Source organism: Amphimedon queenslandica, unplaced genomic scaffold, assembly GCF_000090795.2.
Source record: "Amphimedon queenslandica unplaced genomic scaffold, v1.1 AMPQUscaffold_13322, whole genome shotgun sequence".
In the NCBI taxonomy this organism is placed as follows: domain Eukaryota; kingdom Metazoa; phylum Porifera; class Demospongiae; order Haplosclerida; family Niphatidae; genus Amphimedon; species Amphimedon queenslandica.
The window spans coordinates 2,015-25,734 of NW_003546442.1; the positions used below are offsets into that span (position 1 = coordinate 2,015).

Consider the following 23,720-nt stretch of genomic DNA (forward strand, 5'->3'; position numbering starts at 1 on the left):
ATTATTGATGCTTATAGTGGCCCAATGAAAGATGATTATCGATTTTGGCCTGGTATACTATTGGTGGCTAGGATACCTGTACTTTTAACTGTTATCTTCTTGCAGACTGAATCACGTGTCTTGCTATTGGCAGTAGCAGCTATTATCCTCTCGCTTAGTTTTATTTTTGGTGGTGTGTACAGGAAGAAATTAAACAATATCATTGAATTTTGGTTCTTACTAAACTTATGCATCATGACTTCATTATCTGTAGCCTTTAATGATGATAGTAAAGTATTAATCTGGTACAATACTTGTTTATTTGTTTTTACAATAAGTTTTGCTTTGATTGTTGTTTATCATCTTTATCTGCGGTTATTGTTAGTTTTATTAACTGAATTAAATAAACAAATCATCCAGATAACAAAAATCAAATAACAAGTTCCTTATATACACACAAGTCTAGAATGTTCTGATTCTGGAACATTACAGAATGAATAAATACAACTAATGAACAATCTAGAAAAGTCAGGATTAAATGCTAAGTTTAATAACAGTTTACACAATAAAAACCACTAATGATATTCATAGTCAAGAGTGTCCTCTAACAGTTATTACACACAAAATGTTATGATGCTCTAATTAAGAAGTTATGCAAGAAACAAGATAAAGATGATGAACCTCTATTAGATGTAACTGAAGCATATAAAACTGCTGATCAACAAAGGAGAGAAATTGTATCAAGTACTAACATTACTAGACGAGAATCAGTTGTAGATTTGTTTTAATTAGAATATTTAGTAATTTTTTTTGCTGCTGCTTTTAATTACTAACATTACTAAATCTATTATGACATGCTTCCTCATGAACCATCACACAGACTGATATTGCAGTCTTCAAATTATCTGCAATTTGTGCTCATAAATCCTTTAGATCTATGTCCCTTAATTCACTCTGTACTCTTATATTACTCTGTATTTAGCTACTTATTTTTGAACAAAAGTTGTTAATTGAAGTTCATTTTAGCAGTCCATTTGAATGGCTCTTGGCAAGAATAATTAATTGTGGCTTCAACTTTCTAGAGAGCATAACTCATTAAACCTGGCTGGCTTCCATGTACAGGAAATGGTTTATATTCCCTCTAGCATATTATGCATACAACCATTCATATGCATATTTATGGACTAATATTGACATTAGTTTTTTAACTCTGCATACAGCATGCAATGCATTTTTGATGCTTTGAAGTTTATAAATAAAAATCTTTTCAAATCTAGATCTACTTGACTGTTGCATGAAAAAATACTAAAAAAAGCAAGGACTGAATGTGTGTATGCAAGCATGTTGTTCAATGTGTATGCAGAGTCCTTAATGGTGAAGCAATGCCCGTCAATCTAGCAGCTTTTCCTTATCTTTGGCTTTGTTTTGTTTTTGCAGTCAAAAGGAGGTTTGGGAACACCAAAAATACACCGGAAACTGTACTGGCCACAATTGATGCAGTCAAGATCATGATTGAAGCAAATGTAGTGATAGCAGCAGTCACCACAAACCCACTTCCAGCATGAACACTTCCTTCCACACAATCCAAGACAATTGTAGCTCTTGCAGGGTTTGCAGGTTTTCAGGCATTGAAGATTGCTTGGGTATTTTTTCTTTTTCTTCCACCACATGCTGTTGGTATTGTCAGATAACTCCTCAAGCTTCATTGCCATTAAGTAGAGAGGCAGGAGTGATGGATAGTCCAGACCAGTTAGACCCATTGTTTCACCCATGTAATGGACTGCTTCATTAATCAATGGATAATGGCTATCCTTCAGTAAATCGCTAATGGATTCTGATACCGCATCCTTATGATAGTCAATAGCCGTTTCAACCAATCCTTGTAGCACAGTTATTACAGCATCCTGACTTGCTACTTCATCCTTGGATGCAAGAGCACTCTTTATCACATTTGCTTGACTTATTGAAAGGTAATAATCACCATCAACAACTTCATCACTTTGCCTCAAGAAGGATTTCCCTCCCATTTCAACCAAGTTGTTGTGCATTTTACCGGTTGGTCCCATAGTGTAGAAGATGCCACTTAATTTTATCATTAATCGACCAGAAACAGTAGTGATACTCATGCTCCCATCTGGCTTGGTTTGAAACTGAATCCCTTCTCCTGTGTTCATGTCAAAATATTTTCCTTTAACATTATATTTTGACAGTTCCTCCAATTCCAGTGGAGCAGCAGTGATATCAACACTTTGAACGCTATCATAATCATCATCATCATCTACTGGGACAATAGAGCTGCTGGTCAAAGATGAGCAAAGGAGAAGAGAAAGGAAGAGAAGAGGAAGGTGAAAGGTAGTCATTGCTGAAGAGTTGCTTAACACTCAGCTGCTCTCAAGGCACTTTTATATTTATAGCCCATGCTTTTCCTTCATGCTAATAATACCTTTTACTTAATTGGACATAAATATTCATGGAATATAAACAACAGATATACTGTACATTATAATAAAAACTTTAAATTGCCTTTATTTAATTTTGCATGAACTATTTATGCACAATTAAATAAAGTATAATGATTATGAACGAAAGGCATGAGCTAACGCCCAAGTCGCCCATGCTAAGTTCTATGAACTAACGCCCAATTAAATTAAAAATATTATCATTAAGGGGAGGACATGGGCCATTTAAAGTATAATGTACACCTGTTTCTTGTTTATTTCATGAAAATTTACAGCAAATTAAATAAAGTATTATCATTATTGTATAAACACTTTTAACAGCCTGTGTCCTGTCTCCTCCCCTAAATGATATTTAATTGGGCGTAAAAATTCATAGAATAATTTATATAAACACTTCAAACAAACATGCTCTTTCCTCATTCTTTGTTTAATTAACTTCTAAGTATTGGCTTCATGGAATCTAAATAGTACATACCTTTCCTTTGTGATAACATCCTTTTATTTAATTGGGCATCAATAAACAAGAAAAGAGCGTGATAGTCTACACTAGCTATTATTTATACCAATTTACAAACAGTGAGTCGTAAGACTTACTTGTTTTGGTCCTCCAGTAGGGGTGGATGAGCTTGGAAGTTTGATAGAAAAGGAACAATGTACATGCAATTAATAAGTTATACACTTATTGTTATACTTGCCTTTACTCAGCTAATTTCTTAAAATGATTGGTTGTTGATGAACAAGGAAAGGGGTATTAGTCTCTGCATGTTCATTGAATGACTAGGAAATATGCATATTTAATGCTAAGGTAGGTTTAGTAATTTGTGTTTTATTTTAGTAAAGAAACTGCCTAAGTTTAAGGTAAATGCTTCAAAGCAGTGTGCATGGTATGATGAATCAGTAGCTCAAGGTGTGGCTGCAATGAAGGTGTGGCTCAAATTAAGCCATTCTCCACAATATAATAATTATATTAGAGTAAATGAAATTACTCTATTTATTAGAGTAAATTTTATAACAATAAACTTCATTCTAATATAAACCCTTTGCTCTTTCTTCATTATTTTTGCAATAATTAAGCTTTGTGCGGTTCGTGGAATCTAAACAGCTAAACAGTAGTCTACATGCCTTAATTAGTCTCTGTTAATGGAAAAGATGACTTAGATAAGTGTGCCCCAATCAATGCATAAGGTAATGCTTACCAAAGCAGAGTTATATTGAAAGATGATATTACATGTATATGATCAACAAATTTTAATACCTACTAGGCTAGCATGGGCTAGCCTAGTAGGTAGCCTAGTAGATATTTTGTTGATCATATAAGCCCACGCTAGCCTAGAGTCTAGTAGGTATTTTGTTGATCATATACATGTGATATCATCTTTCAATATAACTCTGCTTTGGTAAGCATTGCCTTATGCATTGGTTGGGGCACACTTATCTAAGTCATCTTTTCCATTAACAGAGGCTAACATACAATTTATTTTTACCTTCTAAAGGTGCTTCTCAGTTTACAATTCATCATACTAGCAAGGAACCCATAAAGATGCTAATAATTAAAGGTAAAATTTTGCTAATAGTCTAGTTAAAAATTTAGGATGGAATAAGCAAAAATTAATTTTCCTGCAATACAGTAGTTTTATTTTTCAGTAATTTCTAAAATAGTTTCAATAAATTGTGATAACAATTACTGTCTGTACATAATAATAACACACATTATCATATCACACAACACAACAACAAGCTTCAATAAACAATTTCACTAAGTTTTGAAGTACAACACTTGTTTATTGTTTTTACAATAAGTTTTATTTGATTTTGTTTACTATCTTTATCTGCAGTTATTACACATAAAATGTTATGATGCTCTAGCTAAGAAGTTATTTAAGAAACGAGATAAAGATGAAAAATCTTTAGATGTAGCTGAATCTTTTAAAACTGCTAATCAACAAAGGAGAGAAATTGTATCAAGTACTGAAATTACTAAACAAAAATCAGTTGTGGATTTGTTTTAGTTAGAGTATTAATAATTTTTTGCTGTTACTTTTTATCAAGAGCACATTAATTATTGAATTAAATATAATTAATTATTATGACATACTTGCCAGCTCTAGTTCACCACCACACAGGCTGACACTGTAGTTTTTTGCTACAATCTAAACTTTCTATGGAGCATAACTTGTGATGAAATGATTATAGAGAAGTAATGAAGAGAATCAAACTGCTCTTCTCTGATAAACAGGGAAATTATTAATAGTGTAGCAAATTTTATTTTGAATGGCAAAAGTAATTATTGTTTTCAGCACAATCAATTAATGTAATAGCTTCACTCACTATCTATTGTGAATTATATTAATCAGAATCATTATTTAAATTGTCTTTTCTCCTGGCGGCCAGCTGCCAAAGTGCTTCTTGTTATTATTGTAAGGCCCAACACAACTTACTAATGTTTCATCAACTGGTATGATATCTTTTCCTCCTATCACCAATACTCTGTTGTTATTGTTGTCCATTCTAGTGCCAACTGTCTGAGACAATGTTGGTATAATTTGCTGTATTGCGTTATTAATCTCAGGACAATTACTAACAATTAAACTAGATGAATCAATGGAAATAATCTGAGGTCCTTGAAATTTGAATGGAGTAGTAGATAGGGCTGATACGTTAACCTGATTGGAGTTTGTTTGACATTGTATTAATTTATCAAACATTTGAGCAACACTAAGAACAGTAGTCCCATCTTGATTGATAACTGAATAACCTGAATTATTAACTTCAATTTTTTGAACAGAGCTAACTAACAGAGTTGTTCCTTGTGTAATAGGATGTGTCTCCGATCTTCCTATAGTCAGTACCTTACTACCATCAGTTAATGTATTAATTCCACATCTAAAAAAAGCTGGAGGATTAGCTGAAGTAATTGTGTTCATAGCCATACTATTAGTAAATAATGCACTGCCTGAGATATCATTATACACCAATAATCCACTCCCTGGTAGCAACCCATATACTGATCTGCTTTCCAAAACTACTCCATCCATGTTATAGAAGAAAAATCATCTAATATGACCACTTAAAACATGTTGGCCATTAGACCCAGTTAGAGTTAGAAATTGGCCATTGTAACCAACAGATTGGTCACAATGAATTTTACGTTGTGTACTACCTGTCAATGAAAGTATATTAATGTCACCAACCCTGACTATTGGATTGCCATCAAAATCAGTAATAACTTTTATTATAGTTGTGCCCTTAGTAAGTGGAAGAGTAGTACATGTAGGTAAAACAGTAGCAGTAGTAAGTGGAACAGTAGTCAAAAGAGGAGCTGTTGGTGTTGGTGTCACAGGTATTGATGAAGATATAGGTGTAAGTAACAGAGTTGATGTCGATGATGGTTCCATTAATTGATTATCAATAGCAGCATCAACAGTGGTTCTATCAGTAATGAATACAGTACTACCAGTTATATATACATAAAAGGGAGTATAAGCGTATCAAATATAAGATGGTGTGCTTGATATAATGGTTGGTACAGTATCATCAGAAAAATAAGTTCGTATGAAAGTTGTTGTCACTCCAGCGAATATGGCATTACCATTCATGACACCACTAAAATGGATTCCCAGGAATCTTACAGCACTTCCAGTAGGTACCTCATGACGTGCTGTATTTCTACCCATCATCTCTATATTGCTACCTCCTATTATTAGAAAAAAGTTACCTTGAGCATCCCTGTTGCTAAAAGTGACTGCAAATTGTGGGTTAGTCAGTAATCCTTTCACTCTACAATCATTAGTTAGGAGTGTGTTGCCATTGCCATCAACTACCAGTTGGTAGCTTGAGTGAACATTAAAGGTCTCATTAGCTATAGGATTATAGTGCCTAATATCCTGACCACTAGGAGCATAAGTAAACATGGACACACCAGTGAATGGACCACGTGAATTAGAAGGATTGATTGTGATGGTCCCCCTATTGTAACTAACAATGTCTCCATCACTCAGTGTCATATTCACAGCTGATCCAGTGAATGATACTACATTACGTCCATTCAATTGGAGTACTCCAGTATTACCTGGCCCAAGGACTGTAGTATACACAGTTGATTCTGGTGTTATAGTAGGCATTGAAGCAGCTGAGATATTGTTAATTAATGCTTGTGAACTAGTAGCAAAAGCCTCAGAACCAGATGTGTATAGTCTAACTTTTGTGTCAGAAGAGAAAGCTATTATTGCATTACCATTAAATGCCATACCAACTATATTTCCAATATCATAAGCAAATGACTCAATGCCAGTATTGGTTACACTACCTGTGAACTCCTGGCTGTCATATGATATCAGCCCAGGTCCATTGATATCGGTACTTGTAAAACCAGAATTAAGAGTAAAAACAGTGACACCAGCATACTTTATTCTATTACCATCAACTGTAAAGGCAGCTTGGGATATGCCACCTCCAGCTAGAAACGTCTGACCCTCTCTAATCATAGCAGTGACCCTGGGGCTGGTTGAAAACACAGCATTACGACCATTGATAAAAAATGAGTCATAGTCCACAAAGGTAGTTGCTTCATTGCTGGCGCTTTTGTATTGTTCAAAGCCTTCACCAGCTAGGAGGACAGTGTCAATGTTATTGTATGTCATGCTACCAACTGTTAGTGTGTTACCAGTATAACTGCTTGGTGATGATACATTTGTATTTAAAGAAGTAGATGATGTCACCATGAAAGCATTACTGGTGAAAAGCCTCTTAAACGTGAAACGAATAGCCGTCCCTCCACCAACAGGCTCTATACTTATAGCAGCACCAGATAATTTGCTTAACTGTTTAGTAATGAAAGGATTCTCTGATGTCATTATTAACCGTTCATTCCGTACTGGGTTCACTCTAACAAACACCTTCCCTGGTGCTTTGTCTCTCGTGGCTTTAGACCCAGAATACTGATACAGGTGACCAAGTGGTGATACATAGTAATAGGTCGGGAATCCAGAGAATGCAGCCACTCCAGATCCAGGGCCTAGCTGATATACACCTGCTGATCCTACGTAGCTAAAACTACCAGTTGATGGTATAGTTCTAACAGCTACGAAAGGACCAACAGCTAGCAATGACTGCCCATTGATGGTAACCTTTCCATTAACAATTTCATAACTAACATCAGAGAAAATCTGTGAGGCACTTCTATGTACTTGATTAGCTATTAGTATAGTATCAAAGCGTGTAGAATAACCAGTTGGATTAGGTACTTTAATGTTGATACTAATCTTTGCTGTATCACTGGTAGTAGTAACATTTATCATTCCAGTAACACCATCAACAAGAGTGAATGTCCTTGTATGAGGAATAAACCCATTAACAGAAGCAGGTCCACCTAAACCACAAAAACAAAAATAACAATAACAAAAAATAATAAAATATTATGTACTCTTGATAATAACAATAGCAACAACACAACAGGCACTTACCAGGAGGACATGCTTGCATGTTACACTGTATACATGAAAGAGGATTATTTCCATTGACAAAATCTCCAAGAGAGCAGCAAGGTTGACTACCACAAAGTGCTAAGGCAGTACCAGCCTGATCCTCACACCTGCAGTACTGGATCATGCAACCACCACCACAAGTAACAGAACACTATAAATATAAGTAAATATAATAATAATTACAAGAATGTAAAACACTAAGGGGCTCCATCCACTAGACATACAACCATCATAAAGATTAGGTCATTTTATTGACTCTTGTTAACTATTGACTAATTTTGATTTTTAAATTATACACTAATACTATTTTTATAACCGTATTATCTAGAATCTTTTGTAATCCAAAATTTTTGTGAATTTCGTGATTTTAAAACATTTATGAAAATAAGGTCCACAAAAATTGGTTCAACTGGTTGAAAGTCAGAAAATCATAAAAATTAAAACCACGAAATAGATTTTTGGATAATTTGCGAAATTTGTGTGCCATAAAAATTTCTCGTTATACAAAAATAATAATAATACCATACCAATGAAGGATTTGTGCAAACAGCAGATGACATTTTATCTGCAACTCCGTTAGCAGATTTACACCAGAAAAGAAACCATAGCTAGATATATAAAATAAATAACCATAAACAGAAAATTCTGGATGTCTCACTAATATTATGGAGCTGATTGCCGAAGTCATAGTAGATGAACCAGCCAAAAGGAACCCTAAGCACCGAGCTAAGCACAAGGTAGAACCACAATCTGAATATGGGCGGGCAATGCACTACTGCGCAATCGAACCATATTAATTATCGAATGAACCTTAACCAATCAAAAATTGGGCGTGGTATCTATTCATGCACATGATACCATAGTTTACTCAGACTTATGGTTCATGTTTGTTACCTAGTTCATGTTATAGATAGCAAATGAAAGTATTAGTTTACTTTATTATTTATGGCATACTAGCATAGACAATGATTAGAGTTAAAGTACGTGATGTACATTGTACATATATTAAGTATTCAGTTATTTTGTTATCAAAAAAGAATAATTAGACGTTTAAAGGAGTTAACTCTTTGACTCTAATATCTATGGATATAGTAAAAAGCGTAAATAATAGATGCAATGGTAAAAAGCCATATCATAGATAACATTATAAGATTAAATATTAAAGTATAGATACATGCATTATAGAGTTTCATCATTTTTTCATTTACTCAAGTATGATAGTAAAAAAAAATCAGCACATACAGTATGTCCTAAATTTTATTAGCTTTTAGTAAAAAAAACATTTATAGGACATAGATCTATTTAAGTTTTTACATGAAATTTAGTGATTGCCCTTTCTATCTTTTAAAATTTAGGACATATCTAATGGTTTGTCATTTTAGATCAAGTATGCATGCAATTTAGTCTGGCTCATCCTAAATTGGCTGGTTAATAATATTAAAATAAGGAAAGGGTATTAGTCTCAGTTGATGGAAAGAAGTGCACACAAAAATTAATTTTTGTGAACAGCATTTAGGAAGGAATAATGTACTTTATGTACATGCATATGCAAAACTTTGCTGCTCCACAGTAGTGTTAATTCAATATTTAGTAAATTTTGAAAATAGTTTTATTAAAATGTAATAATAATTATTGTCTGTACATAATAAAGACACACACTATCATATCACACAACACAACAAACTACTAAGAAACAAGTTCACAGTTTTGAAATACATCAAATCGTTATGATACAAAAATAATATAACACAGACACACAAAAATATGTACATGTACATAATAAACATACTGTATTATTAAGTATATGATACAAACAAGAAGAATTTAAAAATTGTTTTATGTTCACTAGTTAAGTTTAGAGAGAGAGAGAGAGAGAGAGAGAGAGAGGAGTTAATGAGTTGAGGGTGTAAAAAGAGAGAGAGAAGAGGACAGATAGTGTGAAAGTCAGTGATAACGGCAAATTTACATATCATCTAGAGAAAGATGGGTCAATGAAGGGCGGGGTGTCATTATGGCCTCTAGATGTAGCTCCTATACTTCTGTGGTCACTGGCTTCTCATCTATCTCATCTTCAGAGAGCTCTTCAATGCTCCTAAGGTCAGTGTCAGTCTTATGACTCGATGGTGAATCAGATGGTACATTGCTTGATGATGTGTGACTCAGTGGACCATTCATATGAATGGATGGTAAGTCTTGATCTGACGAGAGACTGTGACTGATGCTGCCTGAGAGAGAGGACCCTTTGATTGAACTGTCTTTACTTCCGCTTCTCTTTATGTTTGATGGCCGTCTTTCAGGCCAAGTTGCCTATTGATTACACAAAGAGTCATTAATAAATTGGGGCTTTGGAGAACTCTGTCACTCACTCACTCTCTCATTATCTTCACATACAATGTACACACACTCTCTTTTCCCCTTACCGCTACAGAAAGGTTAACATCTCCATGCTTTCTTCTATTAGTATAGAAACAGAATCCAACAAGTATGACAGCTATTATGACGATTGCAATTAGAATTATTGATGCTATCACAGCACTAGCCAGCACGATCGCTTTATTGCTAAAATCATCAGAACCACCAGAATAACCTGAAGAAAGAGATGGAGAGAGTAAAAGTGAATAAAACTAAACTAAAGTCCTACATACATGTATCTACCCAATGGTGATATCAGTTCACCATTACACACATCATCTGTATATTATAAGACGTACACAGACAGAATGAGATAAGACACTTATGCTTACTATCAGTAGTAGCTTCTACTGAGGGAGAGAGGGTCGAAGAGGAACTACGCGTGGCACTAACTGAATTAATAAAAGAGGAAGTGTAACTTGATGTTGAATGAGATGCAAGTGTGGTGGCAGGTGTGGTGCTTGTAGGCGTGGCCTGACTAGACACTTTAGAAGTATGCGTTGTTGTGCTTTCGGAGCTAGCTATGATGATGCTACCTGTGGATGTGGTGGAGTGAGTGGAACTAGGTGCAACTGAGCTGGTAGTGAGTGAGCTAGTGGTGGTTGGTGTAGTGTGTGGTGTTGCTGTTGATGAAGCAATAGCTGTGTAAGGAGAGAGAGAGATTGTTAGGACACTAGAGCATGTAATATGTTGCACAGACAATGGACAAACTGACAGATGGCTAACAGACGAATGGACACACAAACATAAAAACTAAGACACAATGTGCATGAATCAGTTTGTGTGTGTTCCACATAAAGCATGTACATGTACATTAATNTAATACATGTTACAAGCATACAATATACTCCTACACTGTGCAAGTATGCATGATGCATTGTAAATAACAAACAACTGCAAGTACATGAAACGTTGAGTACAAGCAGCAGGTTCTCCCACATCATTTTGGTAATCAGGATAGTGCTCAGCACCTTGCCAGTACTTTCTTAATTTCAAAAAAAACATCATTTACTATTAGTGCAATTTTTGATACACTGTACTTTAGTTGTGTAGAAAGTTTCAGTTAATTCCAATCAAAATTGGATTTCTTATGAATTTTTTAAAATGCTCAAAAATCTGGCCAAAGTCCCTGTATTGGGTCTTGGGCCAAATTTTGCCAAAATTAAAATGGAAAAAATCCTTCACTATTACAATTTTTGGTACAAGTGCATGTTATATGTTGCATAGAAAGTGAGCTGATTTAAATTAAAATTGAATTTTAGAGTTGCTCAAAAGTGCATGCTGTTTAGCTCATGCACTTAGCATGCTTTGTGGGAAACCCTGTCCAACACGAATGACATAAAACAATTGCAAGTACATCAAACATCAAGTACATGCACATAACACAACATCACTTACTATTTGGTTCAGCTATTGGAAGAAAAGGAGAAGGGAAAGCAAAGAGAAATAGAGAGAAAAGAAAGATATAAATATTGTTGCAAAATATTTCAAAGGTATAACGTACTCATTGTAAAAGTCTTCTCAATACTGTTAGGAGTGCCAGACCCATAATTAAAAGGAGTGACTTTAAAGACGTACACAGAACCAATAGTGAGACTTTGGAGACGGAAAGAGAGTGTGGAATTATCCGGCGTATTCTCAGTAATAAAGGATGGTGAAGAATAGAGCTTGTGCTGAACTATGTAGTGAGTGATAGGGTAAGTGGTATCATAGCTGTTGATAACTGGCTTCTAAGAGAAGAGAGACAAACAATAATGATGCATGTACAGTGTAGCTCAAGTGTGATATTATCAAATTTGTGGGGAGAAGAAAGATATACATACAGGACTAAATTAATCAAGTCACCCCAGTGCAGCTGCATAAATATTTTAAAGCCACTTTGAAGCCAATTTATAAACGCATACATTGATGGGGTTTCTGATTAGCTACACTCAAAAATAAATATTAGCGAATATCATTACAGAAAGGAGTCGATACAAGCCCCACCTTTGAATAAGAACTAATAAAAATAGTTTAGAAATGATGAGAAAGGAAAACAGTCTTTGATGTTAACTTTGATCTCATGCACAACAAGTGCACAATACAATATACATTTACATGTAATGTGACTAAGAATACAATTATAGTATGACTGCTACAATAGTAATTACTGCAAGTGTGTGCGTGTGCATGTGTGTAAATGCCACTACAAGTTACTCTTTTATGTGTGTACAAAGAATAGATTAGTGAATATACGGAAATGCAGTATATCCTTACAATTAATGCACTACATCATGCACTAAATATCTATCAGAGAATTGATTGCATTAATAACTTAATTATTAAAAAAATTAATAGTAATTATAAAAAAACAAAGAACAACAAATTATTGATAGATTGACTTACGTCCCAACCAATTTCCAAGTTACCATTACCAGCTAACAGTGTGAATGAGAGAGCAGTTGGAGCAGGAGCCTCTGTAATGAGAGAGAGAGAGAGAGGGGGAGAATAAATAAATATTAATACATGTACTTGTACATGTACATTCATGTATACAGATCATTATACATGTAGATTAAAAAGTTTAAAAGTAAATGTGTTGACTTACGGCTTGATTGTGATGTCCTAAAAGATATCGGTGTAGACACATTACCATTACCATAGTCATTGACAGCAACCACTGTAACACGATACTGCCTATCAGGCAATAGACCACTGTATGTAGCACTCGATGAGTTCCCACTGATATTAAATACTGATAGGACAGTGCTACCATCATCATCATAGAGGTAACCAGTGTAGTGAAGGACAGGGCCATCACTAGGCAATAGAGGGGCACTCCATTGTAAGGTTACTGACTGAACTGTAACTGATGATACCTGGAGGGGGATTGCTGGGGGCCTACCATCTAAAGAGAAATAAAGAGAACATATTTAATATAATATTCTATCACTAAATTTTATTATATAGGCAGCAGGATAGATGCATAAATGTACATGTATAGGATTTTCCAAGATGGCAGCTATTTTTAAAAGTACATGCAGCATACAATTGTACATGTACATGTAGTATTTACACACTGCATGTACCTGTACATGTACATGTACATGTAATATGATGTAAAAGCCTCAAAGTATTTCCCTTGCATGACAAAGGGAGGATTAATTACATACAAACACACAAAAAAGGAAAAACTCAGAGACAAACAGGAACATGCACACAGCAAAGTCGCATAGACTAGTGCACTGAATCAATAAAAGTTGGACTGTGCTGTAATACTGTAGGAGGATCATTTAACCACTTCAGAGGATAATGTATTAGTGGGTTACCCTTTGAATGAACTGAGGAATAAACAAAATATAAAAGAAAAAGACATGCACCAGACAGAATAACAGAATCAAACAAGAACTAACCACACATACACACACAGTACGTGTACATGTATAACTACAAAGAAGTGGCTGAGAACATTGACTGGCTGGTAGACTGCACCACAAATGGTGGGAACTAGATATACATGTACATGTACATGTACAACATCTATTTTATGCATGCGCAATATGTGTACATGTACATGTACACATTCTGATATACATGTACATCTACTATTAATAATATAATTTATGATTATGTACCCAATAAAGGCCAGATGCTATACCCACAAGATTATTACAACTAACTGGCCACAATATGACAAAGAGGAATAGAAAGACTCAACAAGTGACGCATTGACACACCTGAAGGACAAGAACCCAATGTTAGTACAAGCAATCAGACACTGTGGTGTTGCTAGGAAACAAGGGACCCACACCAGAGGGAGAATCTCACCAAGTATTTCAACGTAGGTGATCCAATATTAAAAATAGGACACCTGCCAGGAGGGCTGAGGTTTGACCCGTAAAGCAAAGCGGTATCTTTAGAGAAAACCTCCAAGGCTGAACCATAAAATTAATGACATCATGTACATGTACACGCTTTCATGTACATGTACATGTACACTTGAGCTCGGACTAAGCACATCTGTCAAAACTAAGAACTATATACTGGACAACAAGGACATGAAAGCGTAAGAGTGTCTGACTGCCAATTAATACTTATTAGATTTGGTCGTTAGAAGATAAGCATTAATAAAATAATCTTTAATATCATGGCAATGGGTATTGAGAGCTTTAACCACAATTGCAGTAATTCTATAAATTATGTATAATAAGCAGAGACTAATAAGGAGAGTGTGTGACTTTGTGTGTCATAGAAAGAGGGCAGTAAAGATTAAACTAAATACACATAACTATAAAGGTCAGCATGTGCAATAAAAGTTTCAAAATGATGGGTCTTATTCCAGCGAAAAAAGATTATATAGCTACCAACATCAAGAGAGTTAAAAAGGAGTAAACTCCTACTCACGAATGCAAGGAAAGTGAATTGACCAGGTATTTTAATTGAGTAGGTACATGTATATTACCATCTCAATGAGTTTAAAGGAGACAAGTAGGCTGTATAAACATGTATGTACATGTACATTGTATATTCCCTTCCCAATGAACTAGAGGAAACTCCTTCATCTCTCAAGAGAGGAGACGCATCATGTAATTACAAAATAATAATTTCAAGTGATGCATTAATGGATGTACATGAACTTTTCGTCATTTAACATTAAAATTCTTTTGCATATGAGGACATTCATTACAAGCACCACAGTGAATAACTAACTACATTACAGCAATGAGATAATGAGCTATAAGCAAGGCAGTGGATCTAAAATAACAGAGCAACTAAAGGCAGTAACTAGTTAGTATACATGTTGAAGTTAGAAGAGAGAGACGGGTTAGAGAGAGAGAGGGGGGGGCGAGGGTTAAAACCTTTAAAAACATAACAACTACAAAGGTTTTTCAAGTAATATGATAGTCATTAGTAGATAGGGAGGTGGACAAATGATATGACGTTTGTCTATACTAGAGAGATAAAGAGTGACATCAAAAGCCAGTCAGTTTATACAGGGAGTGACATAATAATACCAATTGTCTTATCAGTAATACTACACATGACATAATGTGACATACATGTAATATTATAGTTTATAGTTTTATACATGCACCAGTTAAACAAGTTAGTCCTGTCCAATGGTTATTATAGTCTAGGACTAATGCAATATGCTATTCAATAATCATCAATTATGTACATGTACATGTAGTCTTATAGGTTAAAACAATTACTAAGAAATACTTAAAATACACAAAACACAACAGTAATACAATATACATGTAATACTGTAAGAAATGTACATGTAGGATATACAGCATGTACATGTATTGCTAAGAGTGGATGAGGGTATTACTATACAAGGAAGACAATTCAATGCACAATATGAGCTATAGGTCAGGCAGGGTCAATGCTTATTAAGTTAGTCCTCACATTCTATTAGTGGCTACAGTGTACAAACAGTAGGATATACTTGTTGTGTACAGGTAGGTTACATGTGTATGCCCAGGTGTTAGTTGTTTTCTATTATTTTAAGCACAGGACCACAGCTACATACAGTTATTACCATACAGTGTCACAGGTGTTACAGCTGGTGAAGCCTCTAGCATGACCCACCCACTAAAAGTATAGGATAACATCAGAGAGTAGGCCCAAGCACAAAGAGGTTCAATTCAGGTCATTGAGGTAAATCAACCCTTAGAAATGGTTGACACAAGAAACTTAGAAACAGCTAGTGCAATAGTGGAGCAGTGGAGTGGAGACTAATCGACTGAGTGAGGGAAAGAATGAGGGCAGAAACAGATGGAGAATAGGATATTTAATTCCCAGGAAGAATGCAATTCTTATTTAAATGGGACAGTGACAGTATTAAGTGCACAGTAAGTATTGTTAAGTACATACATGTACATGCTGCATGCCAGTGTACATATGCACACATGAAGGAAGAGTGAGAGAGAGGGAGAGATTATTGCAGGAACACAGCAATAAGAATAATATCAGAAATAAATACAAACAATAAAGAAAACAATCTGCCCACAATTATGACAAACATCCAACAAATTTCAAATAAAAATATGCAGCTGCTCCTAAAGTGCTCCAGTTACAACTACATGTATACAATAAAATCATTTCCTTCTTCTTTTTTTCCTACTCTCTCCTGTCTATATAAGGTCATTGAACACAGCACAAAACAAGACCATTCACTAATGAAGGTAGACACAAACAATTATCACAAAACCACAACTAGATTAGTATAATCTTGTGACAAACAAGACAAAGAGAGAGAGAAGGAGGGGGAGAGAGAAAGCAAAATGGAAGTTGAGAAGTTTGAGGTTAAGAAAAACTGTTTATGAGTATGTGCGGTTGTGGCACAGCAGAGACTGCATTATTATAATGCACTGAACAATAAAGTTTAGTGTTTTCCAATCACTTTATTGTAGAGGAGTAGTAAACACCATTCTATTGCTCCACTGAGTCACGCTAATAGCTATAAATCAAATTGCTGGATAGAAATAAAGTGGAGGAGTATACCCAGTAATAGTACACTGATTCTTACAATTATCATTATAGAATAAAAATGATTTTAAACAAAGACAAGACGACAAGCGCAGGTGGTTAAATAGCCATTAAGAACATAACAAAGGCATAAGATTGTAATAGAGTATATCAATAGCTCGAAAGGCTCGAAATAACAAATCACAGCAAATAAGATGTGGGAGTAGCAGTCAGTTGAAAGGATTAAATAACAAAAAATATTGCAAAAAATAAACAAATCGAATAATAATATCAACAAAAAACACTCAAAATTAATGACTTTAATATAGACAGACATGCACATGTACATGTACATGTACATGTACATGTATAGCCGCAGGGCATGCATTACAGCGAGAGAAGAAGACATGCACAAATTACAAGTACATGTATATACATGTACATGTACATGAAACTATAACTGCACTCTCTCCCTCCCTCACCTGCTACAATGAGAGACACTTGAGGGCTGGACACATTGACCAGTTGATTATTAATGAAGACCTGACACTTGAAGAGAACTCCATTATCCTCCAGTGTAGTGGGAGAGATGATCAATCCAGTAACAGTGACACCATCATCGGTCATGTAATGGTGTCTGGCTGGTGTGTTGTATTTATTCAACAATGGAGACTCATTCCTAAAGAACACGACATCCAGAGACACATTAGCTCCTGTTGCTATTAAGTGGCCACTAGCAGTGCAGGGCATTTCAGTGATCCTAGAGTTAACAGTGTAGAGAGGCTTGGGGACAGATGTCAGTGTTATATCTTGATAACCTGAGAGAGAGAGGGAGGGAGGAGAGAGATATTAAATAAATCACTTAGAAATAATTAACACATTGCTTCAGACTCAACACTACTCAGACTTCAGAGGTGACCCCAAATCTTACAATTACGATGTACATGAACCTACTACATGTGTAAGACCATAAAAAATCAGTCCATTTTAATGACATTATGACACCATTGGATCATACAGCTGTTCAAACATTAAATGACAAGAATTATAAGAATTATGCCACAGCTATTAATCCCATTCATAACAACTAGTACAGAACATGCTGTAATAAATACTGCCATCAAATGTACTACAAATCCAAGAACTGACACTACAGTTCATAATGGATTGTACATACTGTAACTAGTACACAGGCAAGTGTTACCATAGCTACACCAAATTAGAGCTAAAAGGTATTGTAGAAACATATGCAGCTGTCTGTTGACTTAGAGAAAAAATTAAACAGACTATCACATTTATTGATGATAGTGACTAGAGAGAGAGAGTGAGTGAGTTTTGAAATAGCAAATTCACAATTGTGACAAAGAAGGCGGAATATATAGTTTCTCGGCATTCCATTTTATCACAGCTGCTCTTGTGCGTGTGAAGGTAGTACAACACTTTAACTCCCAAAGCAAAATTAAGATATATCGTACATGGATAACGCAGAACGAACTAAACAGAAACACATGTAAAGCATATGTGCATCTTAGAGGAGCAGGTACATGTAGCAACGATATATGGTACAGGTACATTGTACATAAGCATTAAGGTAGCATACATGTACATATATTAGCTAGGTCATAAACATAAATATATCTGTGATAGCCATTACACTACATGTTGTAGCGTACATGGAACTAATAGCAGCTGGTGGTGTTATCAGTGATTATTGGACTGGGAGTCATGTAGGCTGTACCTGAAAGGACTAGTGGATATTATCAGGAGAGAAACAAGACTAGGAGCAAAGGAAATTTATACTAAAACAAGAAATACATGTATACACACAGAAAGGATGGATGAAGGAAAAGAGGAGAGACAGAGAAGTAGGATTACAATATCCAGTTGTGGTGGAGTCAAGAGGAGGAAAGAGAAATCTAGTAAAGAATAAGACATACAAAAGATGTAATTAAAGGAAGATAGAGAATGCATGAGCTAGACCATAATTAACCATAAGGAAAGGAGGAAGAGATAAAGGAGAGAGAGATTTATAAAGAGAGAATTATCTATAATACTGCAGACACATCCAACCAAAAAAGAATGACACCCAAAGAGAGAGAGGATGTCACAAGGGCCACAATACACAATGTACTATATATGATATAATTAAGATCATATCAAAACACAACATGGAGAGCATGTGGATATGTGATGAATCATTAATCAATGCATACATGCGAAGACTTTAACCAAACACAGTAAAAGGTCCATTGGACATACACTCTCCTCATATACACATGTACAGCTTATAATAACATAAACAACTCCATTAGGAACAACTCCCCCTCTCTCTTCTCTCATGTCCAGGGTCAATAAACAATTGCTGGATTTAGTGAGACAAAAATAAACAATGAGATCAGTCAAAGGAGAGAGAAAGTGAAGGGAAAATAATCAATGGATCAATGGTATTACCATTACAAGTAGATTGAGTTAGTCAGTAGTTCCATATGGAACAATAAAAGACCAAGCATTAAAAAACAAACATTACAGAACACACACATATATATACATGTATAACATATAATACCCTCATAGAGTCCATTTATGGTATAACCATAGAACTGGTTTCATTATTGAAGCACATGCATCCATATGTACACCATAATATTGACATCATTCATTAACCAACAGGATTATACAGTATAACAGTGACTTCCTACATTTGTACTACATAGAGTACACTACTACTACTACTGTACTATTAAAAGAAACAGCAGCCAGTATTGTACAACGTACATGACGTCTTAAAGCTGTATACTAGCTAAATTCTATAAAGCTACCAGCGGATAGTGAATGCTCACGCAGCTAATGAATCAAGAGGATGTGTATGTTACAGACAGACACACTGATTGACACTTATAAAGTACAAATAATGCACCAGCATTCAGTCTATAAGCACACGCACATACATGCACGTGTACACTGTAGCTACTACATGCATATTGTATGCAAAGTACATGGAGCAATACTGGTACATGTACAGTATAGTATGAACCAGACACAACATCCACGGAGTATGACACATACACAGAGACAGCATAATGAAGAATTAATTACAATATTCAAAGAAGATTTAAGAGGTGTGGCTAACAACAGACCCAAAATCCAGTCCCACTAATCACCTATCAACTGGTGGAAATTAAATAAATTGACACACACCCAATGGGACAATTGACCCTAGCGTCCACACAACAAGAGTGTCTGTGCTATTGATGTGTCTGAGCTACATGTAGGATTGTAATTACACTGTTTTTGTTGACAGTCAAACAAAAGAAGTTGTCAAACAAGTTGGGAATGAATTAAAAGGAGACAGACTAAATAAAAGTCACACGTATCCCAAGCGTCGCTATAATTTCACACTCAAACAATACAAAATATACATGTACAGTAAACATATGCTGTAGGGCATATAACGTTTAGCATGTTCCAGCCCATGTATTGTTAATCCTTCCCATTTACTCTCCCTCTCTCCTCTCCTTAATCTTAGCTTTAATTCTCTCTCTCTCTCTCTCTCTCTCTCGTTTACTTAGCAACACTAAAAAAGATAAACCAATATAGCCCCTGCCAAGACAAGTATCGTTGCCAAGTAACACGATGTCTCTTCACACACTTGTAAGTCTTAAAGCTAATAAAGAACAAAGAACATGTCCCCATTTTTACAAGTAATAGAACATGACTCAAGCAGGCTCACATGTGCATGTAAACACAATTAATCCCATGTACATTACACGTGTAAACATACATATATGATAGATATGGTATAGCTACATGTAGTTTATGCACAAACTTTATTCTATTAATATTGTATTTATTTACATTGTAAATATCACGTGAGTGCATGCCAGAGTAGCTTAGAGGAATGGCAGGGAAAGAGTGGGTGGAAAACAGAATATCGTTTGTTCTAATTGTTGGACTATAAACACGTTTAATAATTCTATTTATAGAAATGATAGTGATACAAGTGAAAGGTGTGTATGTGTGTATATATTCCCCAATCCTCCCTTTAAATCCCTTTATAATAACAACTATACATAAATATAATGCGACTGCAAATTCCAGCTATCTCACAAAATAGTAACTTTTCATATACAACATGCACACGTGTTCAAAGACTCACTACAATGCAAGTTATGTACATGCACATCATTCCAAAATCACTAGCTATAAAAACTATGTACAAACTATAAACTAGGATGAAGTGATTTAAGGGGCTAGGGTAAGGCATACATGTAGCTGTGTGCATTTCCCTCACAAAGGCTGCATGGAATTTAAAAATAAAATATTATGAAGCACATCCTGTAATTACGTGACCAAGGTCAGCCACTCACAGAGAAATAACATATGACACACTGCATCACCTCAACTCATGAACACAAGCATTGCAAAACAGGAAGAGACATGAAAGATTGCATTGCTTTATGACAAATGATGAGAGACAACTTCATATTGAAATGTGACAGGTGTACCGCAATATATTTACTATTAACAAATAAGACTCATGCTTCCTGGTCCACTGTTGACAAGAAGCAAAGCCCAAGAGAAGAATAGGAGTTGACCTTAAATTAGATTAAGGGACAAATTAGGGCCCACAAAAATTCATAATTTATTTTACTACCACAAAAATCCCCCCCAAGCAGCAGTAGCAGCATATGATGACATAGAAGCAGTATAGACACTACAGTAGATGATGATGAATATAGTCTGAATCACTCATCTGTGACAATACATGAGGTTGCCAATAGTAACAACTTTTCTACTACAAGTATCAGCTTTCCATAAACATGGAAAATATATATCAAAATGTAGAAATGGGCAATAAAGAAAATAAGAATTTGTTTTAAATTAGGCTGATAAAATCACTAATTACACCGTATATGTACATTTAAAAAGCTTTTCCTTAAGGTTTCTTTAAAAAATACATTGAAACGTGACAACACAATAATTTCCAAAAAAGGGCATCAATGCAAACAATGGTACCACACAATATACCAACATTGATGAACAACAGCAAATGATTGTTTGGATTAGTATAACTACATAAACCACAAATACATAAACAATCATGTAAATGTATTTGTAAGAAACATAAAGAAAGCCCTACTAATTACATGTAGATTAGAAATAGCATATTAATAGCAGGGTGACTCCTCTACTATTTAGACATGAAATTCATAGCTACATGTTACTATAATAGCTCAATGAACAAATGATATTATTGAGTGATATTAACAAAAGGAAAATGAAACTTTAATCGTTTATTATAACAAGGTGAGCCAAGGTTAAACTCACTAATTCATATACTATACTAACTACAACGTACATAAATATACACTGTACTATACAATTAATGCACTGTGGTATATGCTGACATTATGCTGACATTAAGATACATAGAATATGACACTGTAACAAGCTAGCCCCTTCAAAATAATAACACAATGAGTCAGTATCCAATGAAAGGATTGCATACAATCTGTAGAACTATCACAGCATGTGTGAGTACAGCAAGAGACAGTCTCTCTTAAGAAATGGATTATTTGTCTCTTAATACAGACAAAGGGGGTTTTGTTGTTGTCACTTTTAAGGGGCACTACTATCAAGGCACATGAGAGGCTTAATGTCGCCTTTGGTAATGTCTACTTCACTTGACACATTCATTAGATAGCAATCAAACTGAAACGTAACTTGGAGGGTAACAACTTATAAACACAGATACCGAAAGACGAACTTAATCTAAGCATCAATCATCACCGCTGCTGCTGGCAATTAAATAACAATAATAACAATATTGAAATTGATTATTAAAAGATGCTAATAATAATTACATGTACATGTATGTACAGCATGTATAGCTTTCACATAAGGCATCAAATAACAAATACACATACTACATGTACATACTAAGAAAGAAAATGAGAGAGAAATAGAGATGGATTGTGCCAGAAATAGAGTACAATAGCAAATTACAGTGCATAGTCAATGATCCACAAAGATACCAGACACACAAAGAATGCGACACATCTGTGCTCCATGGAACTAAAAACAATTCATTGGAGGGCCTACTCAGTAATGAGTATTAATGTACCAGACAAGAAGCAGCTCTACCGTGCTTGGAACAGGATGAGAGGTTATCATTGCATGCAGTTTATATGCACTATATCAGATTCAAATAATATTATGAATGCTGAGTATAATGTATACATAGGGCTACATTCCTTCAATGTTAAGCTGGGCTGTGAATGGTTGGAAAATCAGCTCATTTTGTTAATAATGCATTATCAGGTGCACTTAATCTCTATTCTCATAGAAAGTTATCAGGTTGTGGATCACAATGGGGTCTACAGATAGTAGGAGGTGATAGGTGACACAAATAGCTAACTTTTCACACCTACTCCTCATCAGAAGCTCCCATCTCTTACTTACCAGCAAAACTCAGCTGCTCAGCCCTGCATATCAGGAGGGAGAGGACAACCAGAGAGGCGAGAGGAGTGAAATTCCATCTCTTTCTCCACATTGAGTGAGGAGTAATGAATCGGGTCATCATCTTACTAGGGCACAAAGAACGAGAGAGATCGAGGGGTGAGCTCCAAAGCAAAAGAACCAACGAGAGAGATAAAGAAGGCTTTCTCCTGCGAGAGACAAAATCTCTTCAGAGACACAATCAATGATACAAAGTTACCTGATGACTTGACACGCACATGCGCTTTTATATGCTTGCCTTTTATTCCACTGCACTTTAGACCCAACCTTCCCGCGTTTTTAACCGCCTATTCAATAATAATATTCTTGATCCCAAACCTTGATTAAAAAATCAGAAAATGTATTCAAGTAAACAGGACCAATCAAGTCAAGAGTCTTTTATAGCTATTTTGGCAAAAATAAACATTAAATATAC

The 23,720-nt window shown here is 35.1% G+C and overlaps 2 protein-coding genes across 4 annotated transcripts; both read right to left on the reverse strand.

Moving 5' to 3' along the window:
• Positions 1–5,908: 5,908 nt before the first annotated feature.
• On the reverse strand, positions 5,909–8,654 carry LOC109583167 (uncharacterized). Its single transcript, XM_019998393.1, has 4 exons — positions 8,580–8,654; positions 8,449–8,529; positions 7,901–8,072; positions 5,909–7,806 (listed from the first exon to the last, which is right to left on the reverse strand). Exons 1-4 carry the CDS (start codon positions 8,607–8,609, stop codon positions 5,927–5,929), a joined length of 2,163 nt encoding a protein of 720 aa, XP_019853952.1. The 5' UTR covers positions 8,610–8,654; the 3' UTR covers positions 5,909–5,926.
• Positions 8,655–9,619: 965 nt separating this feature from the next.
• On the reverse strand, positions 9,620–23,496 carry LOC109583160 (flocculation protein FLO11-like). Of its 3 annotated transcripts, XM_019998376.1 has the most exons (10): positions 23,249–23,496; positions 17,269–17,604; positions 12,921–13,220; positions 12,719–12,789; positions 11,838–12,063; positions 11,732–11,743; positions 10,870–10,974; positions 10,666–10,725; positions 10,342–10,508; positions 9,620–10,228 (listed from the first exon to the last, which is right to left on the reverse strand). In XM_019998376.1, exons 1-10 carry the CDS (start codon positions 23,367–23,369, stop codon positions 9,953–9,955), a joined length of 1,674 nt encoding a protein of 557 aa, XP_019853935.1. In that variant the 5' UTR covers positions 23,370–23,496; the 3' UTR covers positions 9,620–9,952. The 3 variants fall into 3 exon arrangements, with proteins under 3 accessions (XP_019853935.1, XP_019853936.1, XP_019853934.1); XM_019998377.1 differs by lacking the exon at positions 10,666–10,725; XM_019998375.1 differs by having other exon boundaries at positions 10,666–10,974.
• Positions 23,497–23,720: the final 224 nt, after the last annotated feature.